The sequence below is a fragment of the Sebastes fasciatus genome, chromosome 4 (genome assembly GCF_043250625.1).
Source record: "Sebastes fasciatus isolate fSebFas1 chromosome 4, fSebFas1.pri, whole genome shotgun sequence".
Lineage (NCBI taxonomy): Eukaryota > Metazoa > Chordata > Actinopteri > Perciformes > Sebastidae > Sebastes > Sebastes fasciatus.
Window position 1 is genome coordinate 34205218 of NC_133798.1, and position 18679 is coordinate 34223896.

At 42.6% G+C, this 18679-nt stretch overlaps 1 protein-coding gene across 2 annotated transcripts in view; it reads right to left on the bottom strand.

Moving 5' to 3' along the window:
- Window positions 1-18679, bottom strand: part of pik3c2a (phosphatidylinositol-4-phosphate 3-kinase, catalytic subunit type 2 alpha) — a 56366-nt gene that overhangs the window by 33800 nt on the left and 3887 nt on the right. The window contains exons 2-3 of one of the 2 annotated variants that reach the window (XM_074633805.1): window positions 14697-15927; window positions 1400-1497 (exon numbers count right to left, since the gene is read on the bottom strand). In XM_074633805.1, coding sequence (XP_074489906.1) covers window positions 1400-1497; window positions 14697-15845 — 1247 coding nt within the window. In that variant the 5' untranslated portion in view covers window positions 15846-15927. The remainder of the gene's footprint in view (window positions 1-1399; window positions 1498-14696; window positions 15928-18679) is intronic. The other variant, XM_074633806.1, reaches the window with a different exon arrangement.

Consider the following 18679-nt stretch of genomic DNA (forward strand, 5'->3'; position numbering starts at 1 on the left):
ACTTAAAATATCTCAACAACTACTCAATGGATTCGCCGTGACATTTTGTACAGACATTCGGGGTCCCCAGAGGATGAATCAGATCAATCATCATCAGATCAAAATTCCAATTCGTACAATATTTGGGTTTATGGCAAAAAAACGGGAGATACGCGGTTTTAAACTGAAAGGTGCTCAGGTTTAATACTTAACGTACAATAACCCCAAAAAAGTTATGATGGGTGTTAATCAGTGTTATCAGAGTGTCAGATGGATGAGGGTGATGAATGAAGAGTGTTGTACGATGTAAAACCTAAACTAGACTCACTGCCAAAGCCAAACAAACAAGAACAAGTCCTTGTCCTCCCCCAGAAAAAATATTTAAAATAATTGTCCTGTATTTCTCCACCACCTAGCCTCTTGGATTAAGTCAGGAAACAGCCACCTGCACTGGTCTAGCTTAGTTAGATTGAGGGTGCTATGAAAAACCAAGAATCCATCAAGAATACGCACTGTCACTGACCTAGTACTTTTTAAATCTAAGCTCAAGACTTTTTTATTTAGATTGGCTTTTAATACCTAGTATAGCGCTGTGACATTTTCCCTGTGCTTTTTATGTACCTTTTTATGATTTTAAGATGTTATGTTTTTTTATTCCTGTTATTTTTTCATGTTAATGTGAAGCACTTTGGGTACCTTTCGGTTATTGTAAAGGGCTATACAAATAAATGTTGATTGATTGATTGAAGAATAGTACCGTATATCTCCAGAAAGTTTCAGAGTAACAGAGTAACAGAGTAACAGAGACACAGAGCATCCCCGTAACCATATTAATTTACTCTCACTCCTGCCCTGCATGCGCACGCAGACTGAGATTACTCTAGGCAGCATGCATGGGAATAAATGACAGTATAATAGAGTTGCGTATATTTCTCACTTTCCTCCTGATGGTCTGAATAACTTGTTGTTGCGCTGTGCTGCTCTGTCTGTCTGTCCGTGCGCGATCAGTGTCCTCTATTTTGCGCTGTAGCGTTATCGGTTATGAATTTGTTTTTCACTGCGTGAGAAAATTAAGGATTTATTGTGGTAAAATTTACTCACGTGATTTTTCTTCTTCACATTTTACATTTTATTTATTTGTAATTGTTAAGCGAACCGATCAGCGTGCAGGTCTGACTTGATCAGCGGACGGAGTTGGCCCGCTTGTCGCCTGTTGATTAGGCCTGATCTAAACTTATTAACTTATTACTTTCCTGTCCTATAGGTGGCACAGGTTGGCAGGTGTAGAACTGAGTTTGTGCATCTATAAAATGTCATTATTAATATCAATTAATGTTACAAAGCACTCAAACAAAGCAAAGAAGGTCAAGAAGTGTCAAAGGAGGGGTTTATTAATTCATGCCAACAGGAAGGATCTTACGTTGCTACGTCTTCACAGAAGGCGACAACCTCCAGGTTTTGAGCGTCCGGTTCTTCCAGGGCGGCATTCTTCACCAAACCTTTTCCTTTTCCCTTGTCCTACGGGAGCAAAAGAGTCAGACACACACAAAGAGTCAGGGAGCTAGAAGAATACATATGAGTAACACGCGTCGCTTACATACGTCAAACAGAAGCAGGCCAGATGGAGTCAGGCAGGACACAAAGACAATGAGCGGCTGTGTGTCATTTATAGTGTGTCCAACACATATGAAGTCTTATCAGTTTAACAGGATGACTGTGGACAACAAGGGCAGTTTTATTAAAACACCTCAGAGCTATGAATCCTACAAAGTCAATAAACACGTCAGAGTCAAAGGCTTAACACAAAGAAACACACACAGAGGTCTCCAGCTCTTTTAGGCCTTTGTCTCTTAAATTGTGAAAAAGCATTAGTTTAACATTTAATTAAAGTTTAGTTTTCTAATCATAAATTTAGAATAAAACAGTCTCTCTGGCACACACAATAACAATTATACAGTCCAGAGGCCGAGCTGGCGTTCTCTTATATATTGGAAAAAGTGTGGCAATACACGGGGAACATATTTTCCTCAAATCTATTTTTTACTCATAAATATTTTAAGAACGGAGTTGAAAGAGTGGTAAACCTGTCTCTCTCTCTCTCTCTCACACACACACACACACACACACACACACATTCACACACATATATAACCTGAGACAACTCCCATAGGAGTCGCTCTAAGAGGTTCCTGGAGACCGGCCTGCTGCCGGGAACTCGCAGTTACACTCTGTTATTTTTTACTGCTGTCTTACTGTCAGCGGCTGAGGAATGTGCTTCCTGTGGCACAGGAAATGAGAAGTGAAAGGGCCCGCCCCTTCCTGCACCAGGCTCTGGGCTCTGGGCTCTGGGCTCTGGGCTGTCTGCAAAAGTGCTCTGTCATGGCTTGGATATCTGGGACTCTGACATCACTCAGGAAAGAAAAAAGGGAGCGACGGGGGTCAAGGAAATGTTTGGAATGTCATAATGATAGTTTATTCCTCCTCTCAAAGGCTTCTGGGAGATTTTGAACCCAGAGGTTTTTTTTGAGCTCAGGGGGATGTACAGCTTAATTTTCATGTGCAGTGACAATGAAATGGGACGACTAGAAAAACTTCCTAAAGGTTGTTTTTCCACAGCTTGTGATGTCAGGTCAGCAAAACACACACTGCTTCAGATTATCAGTTGCTCTTGCGATACATTTAGAGGGTTAGATACATTCTCACTAGTGATCATCCAATGCATAAAGGGCCCAGTGCATTTTGTAGATCCTTTTCTGTCCTCACATTCATTTGTTTCGCAATCACACCGCAGCCAGTTTAGACGGACTTCAAATTATTTTATTTAATGAATTTAAAAATACCACAAGGCCCTAAGAATCATCAAAAATATCATATGGATTTTGTTAGTGATACAAAATTAATGCTGCAGCTAACAAAAATATTCATCGTTGAATATTCTGTCAATTATTTTCTTGATTAATCGACTAATTGTTTGGTGTATTATATCAATGCCAATCGCAGCTTTCCCAGAGCCCGAGGTGACTCTCAATTTATCTGACTAACAATCCAAAACCTAAAAATATTCAAATGACAATTATATTAAAGAAAGAAAAGCAGCAACTCCTCACTTTGGAAAATCAAATAATGTTGCTTGTCTGCTTACAAATTTTTTTGAACAATTAATCGCTTACTAAAATGAATGCCAATTCATATTTTGCAGTTTGATTAAGTAATCATTCCATCAATCGTGCTCTTCATAAACTAACCAACCCTGGGTGTCCTGGTGGCCAAGTGGTTAAGACGTTAAACCCCCTTCTCTGTCACTCCCTTGTTTCCTGTCAACTGAAGGCAAAAAGCCCCAAATAGTATGTTAAAATGAGAAAAAAAGGAACGCCAAACCTAATTACCAAGATCACAACATCCAGCAGATTAATCTGAGATATCATTTAGACCATAACTGTGCAGCCCCAAGAGTTTTGTTCAAAGTGCTGACCTGACATAACACCAGGAGATAGAAATCTCTAAGTCAGCATGCGGTGCTTGGAAAGGAGGCCGACTCCGACACCAAACCACCTGCATCTCCCAGCGAGGGAGAGAGGAGACCGGGTTCCTGCAGCCCGCACGAGTTCCGTCTCAAATAGTTTTGCAGACAATAATGTTAGTGGTTCAATATGACTATTTGCGCAGATGATTTGAAGATGAACAAAAACAAAACAGAGAAATCAATAAACAGAGTGAGGCGACAGAGAGACGGGGAGGGACAGAGAAGGACAGAAAACAAAACAGAGGGTCAAAGAGGGACAGGGAAAGTAAGGATGATAGAGAGACCGGGAGAAAACATTAGAGAAAAAGAGACATGAGCGGTGTTTATGTTTGGAGAGAGGATTGCTTCAGCAAAAACAAACATGGGCAGATAATCCAACCAGGCCGTTCTAGCTGATGGTCACACTACAGCACACACACACACACACACACACAAACACACTCAGCAGGCGGCACAGCGGGACAGGCCCGTCTTTGTTTCACTCTATCGATTTCGTTGGATGCGGAAGAAGATCTCCTGGAGTCATGGGAACGGCTTCATATGATTCAAACGTTGACTAATCCTTCATCCTTTCTCCACTTTTACTGTGATGTGTCACGGTGCTGACTGTAATACCGGGAACACGCTGTACAAACATAAAGGAAGATTATAACCCTGATTGTGGCTGGTCATGCAGAGTGAAATGTGGTATGTGACCAGTAGTTTGAGGATGACTATACAGAGATGACTCTATTCAGCTCTAAAGTCAGTTTTATTCTTCCAACTTTCTCATGATGGATTCCCTTAATGGATTTTTCCAGACAAACGAGACATGGAACTTATCAAAAGTCCATTTTACCACACTTTCCAAACCTGCCGAGAGCTGTGATGTAACCATCCTGACACATTGTCTATATTGGCAAGACTCAAGTCTGGAAAAGAGGTGTTTTTGTCCTGGGTGACCTACATCACTTAGCTGGCCACATTCTGCTCCAGAGTGAGACATAATCAATTATGAAACATGCGACTCCTGCTTCTACTAAATGACACAGGCAGAAAACTATTCATGCTATTTTTCTTGGGTAACTTAAACTTGTGGTTGACTGAGAAGAGAACTGTTGCACAACGTTTTCGACATACTGAATGATGATTTACATGCATATACAACATTTTAGAAATCTGCTCTTCAGTCTGCAGGTTGCGTTGGAAACGGGGATTAAAGGTGTCAGTATGCTTCAGTGCCTTTAAGAGCACTTTGTCCTGCCCTCAAGTGTGGCTGTTCAGAAACACTTAGGCCTTCAGACGTAGAGGGAGAACTCAGTGTACCCTGTGGGATTTTGCCCACTAGTAGCACTATGGAGCAATGTCATGAGCGGGTTCCCGTTGTTTGTTCTGGTGCACATTAGGGTTGGGCAATATATCGATATATAGATATCGTGACATGAGACTAGATATCATCTTAGATTTTGGATATCGGAATATTGCATAAGTCTTTTCTTGGTTTTAAAGGCTGCATTACAGTAAGGTAATGTAACTTTCTGATCTTACCAGATTGTTCTATTGCTTGCATTTACCTACTTAGCCATTATATCCACATCGTAGCAATATCGATATCGAGGTGTATGGTCACAAATATAGTGATATTTGGTTTTCTCCATATCGCCAAGCCCTAGTGCACGCACACAATCATCATCACAACGTCCTATACATTTGGTAAGTCTAGAAGAGCTGTATGATTCAATTATTTTGTCCCATTCATGTGTGCAGGGAGCCAACAGGAAGTCTCAGATCAGCTCGGATGGAGACGGACTCTACTGAGCATGCTCAGTGGGTTTAAAAATGCAGAACCGCGAGGAAACCCACGGAGCTATTTCATGTGCCAAGTGAGCAACTTGCCGCCTTTGAACGTGGTATCCAGTTCACCCTCATACATCCATCATATAAACGATGCAGGTGTCAAAATGTAAAAAAAAGAATCATCTTTGATAACGTTTAATGTGGAAGGAAATGTATTCCAACACTTTGTTTGACCTGAAAGATACACACAAGCCGCTGTGGCTCCGTGTTTAGAGCTCCCTGCCCACCCGCCGGGTCTCGCTGGCAAATGAGCGGTGAGCTCCAAGCGCCAGCAACATGGAGGGAAGCCAAACATCGTTCATTTGCACATACCACCCACAATGCAACGATACAAAGCCGGTTGAAAATCTGCAAAGTTTACCTTTAACAGAATCTTTGTTTACAAGAAAACTCCACAGGGCACCTTTAAGGTATTGGATGTTTAACACCATGTTTTTGCAGCATTCTGCCTCTGTTGACTTCACATTATTTGTACAGTCTTAGATTAGCACTTTACTATGTACTTTGTTTTGTACTCACAACAGTTCTATATTTTATTATTATTATTATTATTAGTAGTAGTAGTCCCATTAAAATAAATTAGTAGAATTAATTTAAAATATAGTGCAAGCAAACAATGACATGTTGATGCCAACTTCTTGTTTATCAATCTAACTAATTCGTTAAGCTTGTGTTCATCAAGGTTGTCACTATCTGAATCAAGGCCTGCCGGCTTCTACTCTACGTCTCTCAAAGACCTTGTGTGCTCGCTGCTGATAAACAAGATAGCAGAAAGGTCTTTAGCAAAAAACTGTTGTGTTGTCCCTCAAATTTAACAGACGCACGAGTTAGAACATGGTCAGCTTGGGGAACTTTGTGGTGTCTCCCGTGGGACACAGACACGCAGGAAGCCTGACTACGGTGGCAGAACTGAAAGGCTTCAGCAACCACAGTCACGACTGGTGGCTGGTGGTAATTCCAAGCCCAACATCAGTATTGAGTTACACTACACATCTAGACATTAGACACCCCTTTACCTCTCTGTGCCAGCCTAATGGACATTACCCCAGACTGTCCACATGAAACCTGCACTCAAATATTCACTAGCCACTGTCACTATCTGACCAGCCTACGAGTTTTTAAAATCGAGAAGCTGTACAACAACATATGGCGGTTAGTTAACTGAATATTATATTTCTTCAGTGCTCAATCTTTCATTTTTTTCTGACAAAAAATGTTTTAACAGTAGCCTAAATCGGTAGAGTGTATATATTTTTCTCGTCAAAATTCAGGCATTTATCAGACACTCAATCTGCAAATGACTGCAAGTATCAACACAGTACAAGCCAGATGCACTACAGTTGCTCAAGGCTTAATGTTACAATGTGGGAAATGCTGAGTGATGCCGTCATGCTGATCCAGCACTTACTGAAGAGGTGAAGATTGATTTCAATGGGTTGTGAATACTCAGCAGCTCATAACTTTCAGCTAAGATGTTTTTGGCCGCGTGCGTGAAAAACATTTTCTGAACACTTCTGTTTGAATACGGCTTCATCGCTGAGATTTAGTGTCTGCGAGAAGCTCCGTGGTTTACATCAGAGGAACCAGCTGCTCAGAAAACACAAATCAACTTCTTCTTTCGATCAGGAAATGACTGATGGCTACCAAACTTGCACTTCCTGTGATCAACTGAAATCCCTGGCTGAAAAAAAAGTCTGGTTCTTGGGACATTTTGTGATTGGAGGAAATTTCCCAAATCTGTGAAACATTGCGTAAAACAACTTATTCCTTAAACACTTGTTAGCAACGTTTGTATTATGTGCATTAGCGTCTGGTTTCTACCTGCTTCCTCACTCCATCTTCCACAATGCATCTCCTGTTTTCTGCCAGTAAACAAGGTCAAAGGTTAGGAGACACGGAGCCGTTTGCCCAGTGAGTCACAGTTAACTGGAATCCGTGCCACGTCCCTGCACTGCAACATGTTCTAACCCTGCAATCTGTCTGGTGGAACAAAATTCTCATACTTGTGCTTCAAGGTGTAATTAGATGATCATAAAAGAAAATGGGGCAGACTCTGGAGTGGGATGGTATGGAGGTGTGAGAGATGTAAAAGAGCTGCTGGAGGTCTTTAAATCTGCGTGGGAAGGACAGATCTGATTGTGCATCGGTGCATGCTGGCATGCTGTATGTTTCAGTTTCACACATACACACTGTGATCTTGAAGCACAACAACATGTTTAGATAAAAAAAGGGCCATTTCAGACAAAAATCAGCCCCGCAGGTCATTTTGAAAGAACAGTGCGAGAACAAACAGGCTCAGACATGCTCACTCAATCTGCAAGGAAAGGGCAAGCGAAATACTTCAGGGTGTGTTTTAACACTACTACTCACAATTTTATCTAGTCGACAGGTTTATCTGGCTCCTTACATAATCATAATCTCCATTAACCGCAGTCATAATGTGCATCAAGAGTATTATGTTACTGAAAAACGAGTACTAGCCAGTTAGTCAAACAAAAAAATGTGCATCACATTTTCCGTCTCTTTGCATAGTTACATACTTTGTGGCTGGATTCGGTCACATCTAACTAAAATCCTTACCATTTCTTCTCTGGATTTGAAGATCTACTGCACGAACCAAAACACAAGTAACACTGAATCAAGTGGAGCTACACTTCTTGAAACAATTGTGAAGATAAGTATTATGACCCCAGACATGGCAACGTGTGGTAAATGACGCATTAACTTCCAGAGTTGCTTTGCAAACAGTTAGAGCCAGGTCTGAGCTGGCATTGGTGCTGTGAAGCGTGACGGCTGAACTGCAGATAGAGCTATTTGTTTGACTGCTGATTATCGCTAACCTACAACTTTATATCCAAAGGCAAAAGCAGGGAACAGTAGCCAGGCACCACGGGCAGCCAGTGAATGGAAGGAGGGAGACTGATGGAGGGCAGAAGACAGGTAGACAGACACCGGTGAAGTGATAGAGGTGAAGAAACTAATTCAGAGACGAAGGAAGAGATAGTAGATACAGAAATAGAAAGAAAGGAGTGAAACTGAAAGAAAGTAAGAGACAAAAGGAATGATAGACAAATAGGCAACAAAGACTAAGGCTACATCCACACTAAATGCATAACATTTGCTACGTTTAGGCCTTGCGCCCACACTACTTCCGCGTTTTCGAGCACCTAATACGGAGACGTTTGAAAACGCTGCTGACCCAGTTTCAGTTTTAAAACTCCAGGGTAGCATTTTAGTCAGGACGGGCAGAAACTGAGACCTTTAAATACGATGACTCAGACACCCACGTTCCCTTCTTTATTGGGTCTTATCGACCCTGATTCGTCACGCCCCTATCACGTGAACCTTTTCCGGAAGAAAACAAACGACATCTGTTGTGTTTTCCGCCGCGCTGAACGCCTTACACTCGTGTGTTACTTTCAGTAACAGCTCCACTTCGTCGTCGGTCCAAGCAAAGAGTCCCGGGTCTTACTTTTCGCCATTGCTGTACTTCTTTCGTAGTATTTTCTGCAACTGAACAACCAGCCTTGCTGCTACCTGTTTACACCGGGACGTGCATGCCCAGTGTACGTGAATGGTCATGTGATATGCGTTTTCAGGCGTTGTAGTATGGACGGAGATTGATTTTGAAACTGCCCTAAAACGCTTGTCTTGACGGAGATCGTTAAAACGCATTAGTGTGGATATAACCTAAAAGAAGAGAAACAGAATGAGCCATCGAGAGAGATGGTGTGACTCCACTGAGCAGATAGCCCAGTTCTGACTAAGTCTCCAAGTTCAAGCTCAGTTGTTCCATTTTACACCCCTCTGCCCACTCTACCACATCTTACACTACAATCCTGCCAACCACAACAAGGCCTGGCAACTTCAGGCTGACTTACTGCCATCCGAACACTCATCTTGGAAATAACGGTATTGAAAAAAAAACTTCTTTGGACACATAATTGCGAGTGAAACAACAGGGCAGAGACATTACGATTATGCCGAGGGCAATGCCAGGTTGAGTTTGGGTAGATAGAAAATTGGTTAATTTTAATGCACACAACTCCTCAAAGACTTCTGCTGGGCCACATGCTAAGCCAAGTTTGGCCATGGATGGTAAGTCGGTAAGTCTGACCTCATTAACATGTGACATTATATGAAACTCGGAACAAAATTGTATCCAGAATCAATTTCTCCTCATTTGTCAACGTTACGGCCAGCAACCAAGCAGTGTTTGTTTCCTCAACTAGACTCAAATGAAAATGTTTTCTTTCCAGTTCTGCTAGTGCAGATGTAATGTAAACGTATCAGTTTACACTTGCAACCCCAATATGACTCAAAGCAGTATTTCAGAATGGACAGCGAGGCCATTGAGTATTTCATGAAGCTTTTGAAGTACGGGTTAAGAGGTGTCTGATGTTTGGATCTGTTCTGTAACTCAACACCAGTGTCTCTAAAGCCAAGTTCACACTACATGACTTGCTGTCTTGTAATCGGGAGTTTTGAAGTCCTTGTGGTTTTCACACTACATGACTGACCGGCGACAGGGAGTCACACACTACAAGATCTTTCACCGGGAGGAATCCCAGATGAGTATGTCTGGTCTCCAACAGACTAGGGATGCACCGATACTGATTAGGCTTGTCGCAGTCGTCAGTGTTACCGGTGTTACACTGGGGTTGGGCTCACACCGATTGCATAACGTACCCACCGCCTCAAGTACTGCAACATGTACAGTAAAGTTCCAAACTGTTACAGGCGACCCCTCCCCCAGGTTTCCCCTCAACTCGTGTCTTGCGCTCTCATTGGCTGTAGCTCCCCGACAGGTCCAGATATTCAGCCTGCTAGATATCTAGGATGTGTCTGAGATGCATCTTGTCTCGCATCTCCAGAGCAAACACCGATTTGCCTCTGATCTGGGTCTTTTGTCAGGGAGCTTACAAGCTTACAGCTTACAGCTTACAATTAGAGCAAAGTTATTTGTATCTGTTGTAAAAAAACAAAGGTGGGTGTTAACGGTCATCACTGACACTAATCGATGTTATAAAGTAATTACTCTACAATCAGCCATTAAAATAATTAAGTATAATGGCAGTCCAACAAGACTTGGCTTCTAACAACACAATGTTAAACTTCCTGTCAACCTGTCAGATTTATATTATCCTAATATCCATGATTGCTTTTTGTATGTCCTCTGGGGTTGATTTTCTTACACAGCTCATCTCATGAATGTGAGGCTCTTTGGGAACTCACTCACAATGTTATATTTCTGGATTCTTTAACAGGATGATGTGTTAATGCACCACAAGTCTACATTTTTAACAATATTACCACACAATGACAAAGTAGCTTTAACAATAAAACGAGATGCATTCACAGATACATGCTCAAGCAAGTTTCAAGCTCATCTAGTTCACTCCATAGTGAAATGAATTGAAACCAGAGAAATGGAAGGAAAACCACTCAACCATCTACAGCATAACTGTACGCTATGAAATTTTTTTTTGCAGCAATGTAAATGCATATGTAAGAGGAAACCATGCAAAACATCGGTTTGGCGAGACAAAAACTATCCTCAGGGGACGCCAGTATCTTAAGGCTTTCTTGGAAAGCAAGGCCAAACCTCAACAAAGCTCAGCCCTAAACCAAGCTGTGTCATCACGTTAAACTGATGGGCTCAATACGTGTGGTCCATGCAGAAAGCACCCTTTTTAAAATACTTGTTCTGTGGTCTGAAGTGAAAGTCTAATTTCACTGCCATGTTCCTGTTCATACACTACAATCCTGCAGCTGTGCATACTCCGATTAACGTAACCGGAGGTGGACGTGTTCAACCGTGCGAACACAGCCTCCCTCTTTCATTCCTTCAACTACGGGGCGTTGCGATATTTGCACATATCCAAAACCTGTTGATATCCATGTCTTTCATAATGATTAAATGTAGGTGTGTTTCTCCTTCCAACCAGAAATGTGGGATTTTCTTTTGGGCATGCATCTCTGCAAACTGTCAGCTAGCTGGTGTCCAAAGAATGCTCCTAAAACCCAAATAATATCGGCATATCCCACGTGTCTTAATTTGAAAATGCTCCATTCGGAAGAATGTCCAAACGGAATATGTTGTTTAAATGACCCGTATCAAATTCAGAACATTGTCATATTGCATTAAAGTGTATGTAAACATAGTCACCGTCTTCTGATTCTTCTCTTTTGGAGCTATAGTTGCTATATAGAGTGCTGCAGGAATGAGTCCTAAAACCCGGCAATGAGTTAGCTTTTAACTCTTCCGGTCCCCTCGTCTGGAAGTCAATGGGTTTTTTGAATTGTTTTTTCTAGTTAGATGCTTGAAATAAGGTCTGTGGTTAACACAAGCTTAAGAGATACATCAATAAATACCCAACTCGTGAACTTTGAAGCCTTAATGTGTCTTAAAAAAGGCGCTTGCTAAAAACCGGCTAAATGAGACCACTAAACGTCATCACGCCGACTTGTCAAGCCTCGTTGTGTATACACGCGCTCATGCGACCGCGGTGTAGTTCGATTATAGCCTAACGTTAGCTTTTTACTTCTGCCGATTGCATTCACACTTCAAAAATCATAAAAGTGGTGTCCATTTGTGCTAAACAAACTGTATGTAATGCAATATTATCAGCAATAATCCAAAACCCAATGGAAAAATCCCATTGACTTTTTGTCCAGGGAACCAGGGTAATGCTAACTTCCTGGTTGACCTACATCATCCCTGGAGCACTCTATCAAGCTACTGGTATTGCAAACTGAACGTTTCAAGCTACTGCTTCGTATTAGAAACCACACAAACTACTGTAAATGATTTGTTTTGAATCAGAAATGATTTTCTTATTTGCCCTTATCATAGGATCTAATCACATTTGCTCAAAGTACGGCATGCCACAGGTATCCAAACATTATGAAAATACAGCATCGCTCTCCCCTAAGTCTAAATGATAGGGGAGTTGGCAGAGCAACGTATGAGGGCGATTTCTTTGGTCATTCTGGTGCTGCTGTGTGGCATAGGGGAGCTGTTCCTGTTTATAACAACATGGGCACCACCGACTGCCAGGCAAGCAGATGGAACGAGGGGAGCAAGCAAACGCACATCTCAACCTCACATACACAAAGACTGCAGACATAATGGATGCAGATAAAAAGAGTGAGAGTGTTGTTGAAGGATATAATGTGATGAACGCTGAGCTAAACAGGCTCAAGTTACACAACACGGTTGTCTGACCAGCAAACACAAGCTTGAACCTAGACATAACATAGGCAAGAGTAAACAAACAGTTTCATCCTTTAAAGGGAAGAGACATTCCTCAACCCTGGAAGACACAGCTGGGTGTACAGACTGGACCGACTGCCTTTGATGAGTGGTAAAGTATAGGTCTGCAGAGTCCCACACAAAGATCTACTGGAACGGTACGTTGGAACTGCCCTCGGCCGGTCATGTTTATGACCCGTTCCACAAAGTTTCTTTAAATAATTTGACTCTACTGTACCGTAATCTTTCCAGACATCGTGCTCAAATGCCACTGGATTTCCACAACCATGGGGGAATTTGGGAAATAAGGGCCTTGTACAGTGCTTTAAGGTTAATTATCACTCTGGTGTGAAACATACCACAGAGACCGATTGTTTGGTCATGACACACAATGAGCAGGAAGTGGGCGTCTTGAAAACTGGAAAAAAAAACGGACACAATGTCCAACAGAAGTCTGTCCAGACCTGAAAGTACTCTGTGGAGTTTTTGATCACTGGTGGCCATGTAAAACAATATCTTAATGACCCAGTATTGTTTTGTATCTTGTACTCTGCCAGGACGTGTACGGGGAGGGATATGCATGCCTCAAGGGTGACTAAACACATTTCTACCAACATCAGAGGGCGGTAACACATATTGACGGCCAGACTTCGTCACGTTAAACTTTTCACTTCTGTCAGAGTATCTGAAAAGCTCTTCTGAAGAAGCATGTAGTATTGTTTATTCGATTCATTTCCAGGCAGAAGATTTACATCTTCTGGTTAATTTGACTCTCAAATACTGAATAAAGAGGAAGACACATGGAGATAAATTCATGTTTAGCTGGTAGGCCTCAGTATGGTTGTACTGCTGACTCAGATGCTCATCTAGTCTCAGCTCAGACCTGCCAGCCAAATGACAGATGGTTGTTTGGTTTTAGGGGGGAAAAAATGATTTAGAGGCAACAATATCCCATGCCACTTGCCCACAGCACTGTCCCAAATGAACACTCTAAATATTCATCACAAGAAATTAGATCACTCACGGCTTGCGTGGCAAAATTAATCACAAAATGTGGTTGAGAGGAGATGGTGGGGTGAAACAGTGGGTAGCTAACCGCAGCCAAATACTTAATTACAGGGAGTAGAAGTAAAGAGGATGTTTTTGCTTGTGCTAGTGAAGGGATGAGGAGTATACATGCAGTTGCGAGAAAGACTTTGATTGGTGTTTTGGGTGAACGAGATGATCCACCATCATCTGTTCTGACTAAACTGTACTACCCACTCGCTCGTGTTGTAAGAGTGGTGGTTTTATTTTGTGATTTATTCTGCATACTGCTGTCAATTGTGTGCAAAGACAGATTGTTGTTAGTAAGTGGACTTTTCAGGGTGGCACTGGACTAGCATGTAACGCATGTTAAAATCTCTGGACTGGATAGTTGGGGATGACAAATGACTGACACTGGCCGAGTGGAAAGGTAGTTGACTATAGGTAGGTTTAGGGTTAGGGGTTAGGGGTTAGGGGTTAGGGTTGGGGTTGGGGTTAGGGGTTAGGGGTTAGGGTTGGGGTTGGGGTTGGGGTTGGGGTTAGGGTTAGGGTTAGTTGACTATAACTTGTCCCAAACTAACAGCTAACAGCGCTAACAGTGAAAACTACGGCAACACTGCTGACAGAGCTAACAGTGTTAACCTGGGGGGGCGACTGAAGGGTTGGTGCTACGCTTCAAAGAACTGTGTGGGGGTGGTTTGATCAGATTTGATTTACAGTCGTCTGGCAACGTCAGCAAACTCTCATTACATTTTGATTAAAATGTAGCTAAATCTTGATGTGGTGCACAGAAGTATGTGACTTCGCCTTCTTCCAACTGACCAACTGCCCACTTCAAACCAGTTACAAGAGTACAGACAGACATTTCTGATGTAAAATTACAAAAAGCTTTGGCAGAAAAATGTGTGTTCATGTAGGACAACAGTGCACATAGTAAGAAGCAGATTGAGGAAGTTTTCCGGGCCTTTCGTGTTAATCATTTTCCTGCTATGACGCGCCAAAAAGTGTATTGTGAAATCTAAAAAGGTAAGAAAAGATTTTTATTTTTCACACATTTCCTTTTTACTGCGATCCTACCTGATTGTTTGGTTTGTGCTGGGAAGAGGTCCCTGGGATGTTGAGCGAGTGGCTCCTAGTGACAGCCGCTCCCGTTGATGCTCTCCTGAGCTGTGTGCGAACTGACAGTGATGTTTTCACCTCCTGCGGGGGGCTGCTGCTCCTGCTCCCTTCAGTCTCAAGCACTGCATCCCAAGGATCCCCTGCGACTCCTGGTACTGTCTGCGCAGTGCTTCCTGATGCCAGGGGCGCTTCCTCATTCTCAGCTTTACGCTTTGTAAGCGGGTCCAGATCCAGCCAATCGAAGCGGCTGATGCTAGAAGGTTCCACCACTGCTGGCTGCTGAGGCGGCGGGTTGGGTGCCAGAGAAGCTGTGCCCACTTGAGAGGAATCTAGGTCAGTGCTGGCCGATTTGCCATTCTTCAAGTATTCTGAGGTGCTGGCAATCTTGTCGAACAGTTTGGCCATCCCTGGGTCTACTGTTGGCTGTGGGAAGACCATGGCAGCAGCGGGCTGGATGGGAGTGAAGGCCATGAAGGACGGCTGCTGTGCCGTCAGGGTCATGAATGGCGACATGGTTGGAGTGAAGCCATTCTGAAATGTGCCTGGTTTGGGGAATGGAGCAGAGGGGAACATTGGGGCTGGCTGATGGGTGGGAGTGGACCCACTGGAGTTAGACGGGGTGGTCAGAACAGGTGTCCACTGGCCGCTCTGGAAAGGAGAGCTACAGGAATGGCCTCCGGGGTAGGAGGCACTGAGGTTAAACCCCAGTAGTGACGAGGGGCGCGACACTTTGCTGTTAACCCCAAAGTTTTCATCCAGTAGGAGCTTTTCAAGTTCCTCATTGGTCAGCTTGTCCACATCAATATCCCTGAACGTGTCCGGCTCTGCCTGCTTCTTGGTCTCTGGGAAGACAATGAGGTCCTTTTCGGGTCTATTAGTACAGGGTAAAGGTCGAGGAGCAGTAGTGGTAGATTTAGATGGTTTTGGTTTTGAGGTGGATGCTGCAGAGGGAGATGAGGATGTTGAAGCTGGAAGAGTGTGTCTCTTATCCCTTTGCAATTTTGCTAAAGCCTCTTCCTCCATGCGAAGGGCTTCCTCTTTACCCACAACCCCCTTTGCCTGGGGGACATCCACCTTGAACCCATTACCACTTGATATCTGGGCCATTCTGTCAACTGGAAAGTGCCATGAGTGTGACGGCTTTTAAGTCAGTGTGGCTCAAAGGGTTGCGTAGCAAATCTTTAAACACCTAACAAAAAAGAGGGAAAAAAACATTTGGATTAATGAAATCAAGAGGTGATCAAATGGATTCAAAACAGCCTGTATATCATTTAGAAAAAATAGAGATTATACTAGCAAATCAGACCAGAAATATTATAATAATTATAATAACTAGGGCTGTCAATCGATTCAAATATTTAATCACGATTAATTGCATGATTGTCCATAGTTAATTTGATTAATTGCACATTTTTTGTCTCTTCAAAATGTACCTTAAAAGGGAGATTTGTCAAATATTTAATACTCTCATCAGCACGGGAGTGGGCAAATATGCTTGCTTTATGTAAATGTATGTACATATCTATTATTGGAAATCAATCAACAACACAAAACAATGACAAATATTGTCCAGAAACCCTCACAGGTACTGCATTTAGCATAAAAAATATGCTCAAATCATAACATGGCAAACTGCAGCCCAACAGGCAACAACAGCTGTCAGTGTGTCAGTGTGCTGACTTGACTATGACTTGCCCCAAACTGCATGTGATTATCATAAAGTGGGCATGTCTGTAAAGGGGAGACTCGTGGGTACCCATAGAACCCATTTACATTCACTGATCTTGAGGTCAGAGGTCAAGGGACCCCTTTGAAAAGGGTTTCCCTTCGCCTTGTTGCTGTAACCAGGCTTCGTCTGCTTATTGATTTGCTGCCATTTGACACATATGCACACCCAATAATTACTTTGGCTTGTTTTAGAGTCAAGGGCACCAATTGGGTCACATAACCATCACGGGCTTTATTACCAGCATGTTCATGTCATGACATGTAGGCTAAATTGATCATCTCACACACAACAAGCTCTCCTCTATCAGTGTGCCTCTACTGTATGTTGTTCACCTTGACATTGCAAGGTGCACACAGTGCAACTGTTTACCAAGCAGCCGGGCTGACCACATACCAAAAAAAAAGACTTAATCAAACAATGGTGCAAAGAGATTATAACTAGGAGGTGACATATGACTCACAGCACTTATTGGCATGCAGTTAACACACACATATGTGTGCTTCTGTGAAGGACAGCAACTAACAATTCATTTGCATCATCAAACTGTTTTTTCCAACTCAAAAACATGTTGACACCAAACAACAGCATCCTCCATTCTTGATAATCCTAACTATTTATGGTTTGCCTACAACAGGAAGGAGCCAAGAGTACCCCACGTCTGTAAGATGAGAAAAACATTGCTGCAAAGAGTGTCTTGTGGTCCTAAAATGACACAGCGCCTTCTCAAAGCGACCATTCATTGACCGATCACAGCCCCAGGGTTGAGTGAGTTCCTTCCCTCCCCAGGCGTCACCGGCCTCTCCTGAGCTTCCCCTCCCATTGTGGTGGAGAGGGCTGGCTGTGCTGGGGCTCAGGCTAGCCTAGCACTATTGTGCAGCTGAGGAATTTGGCATGCTAAGCAGCCCAACGGGTCTCTCTCTCTCTCCTCCTCTGGCTTTCTCTCACTCTGTTAGCATTATGTTAGCACCATGGCCCAAGATTGTCTTATCAGCTGTGCTAACACCAGCGGACGGTGACAATGTGGCCGCATTCATTAAGCATTGGACTAGGAGAGCACGGTGCCAACTTTGCCAAGAACACAGCTTTGGGACACTAAATGCATAAAAGGTCGTCGTGTTTTAGCGCCTGCTGTCACTGATGGCTTAATGCTGTGCAGAAATGTCACATGCTCGCTGACCAAAGTAGTTCAACCGTATATTATTGATTTTGCACACAGTTAGAATGCATGCTAATGCAGATTGAAGCATTCGTAGTTAAAGTCACTGTTCTGTAACCAAAAGGTCAGAGCCCCTGAACTGCCAACACTGAGACTAACACTAAACAGCAGCTACTTCCTGATTCTGTATGTAAACACTGGGTCATCTGAGAAACCACATAATGTGATTAAAGTTCATAAACATTTAGTTTTTCTTTTGAACTGTTTTGCACTGTAGATAATTGGGCAGGTAATCCAATATACAGTAGTTCCAATTCAAGGAAGTCCAAGAAAAGGTCAATGTATGCTGTATAACAAAAGGAGGACTCAATCTAAACTAAGATAACTAAAACCACGTCTAAACACAGACGATCCTGAATCAAGATAGCCATATGCTTAAAGTCCATATATGGCAACAGCAGACATAGAAAGGAGGAATGCCCCACTTGTGGAGTAAACTGCAGCCAAGACAAATACTCCGTTGCACAGCACCATGGCAAAGGATGGCAGAGCCCAGGTCCTGTAAGAGCTTAATGCAACATGACATTCAAATATTCAGAAAACAACAGCTACCCGAGCCCCGAGCCTCCAGTGAAAATGCTTCACTGAGTGAAAAGGATGCAGAGGTCACACTAACAAATAGGACTGGAGAGTCTGGAGACTTCCCAGATCATCTGCTTGATGGTTTGACGAAGACAAAATCATGTTTTTTTTTAACCCCCTTAACATACAGTTTATTTAAATGTTCCCTTTAGGCAGATTAAAGGTTCACATATATTCTATATCAGCTTGTTCCAGATTTTCAATTAAGCTAAATTATGTTTAAATTGGGGCTGTCAAAGTTAATGCAAATTTTATTTAACCCCACTAATTTCTTAAACGCATTAACGCAACTTGCAATTCTTAGGTTATAACAGGCTCAGTTTTAAAGATAGAGTGAAGATACTGGTATCATATGAAACTAAAAAACCTAAGGAATCCATTGGTACCAATCATGTCATACTAGCTCGTGAAGGA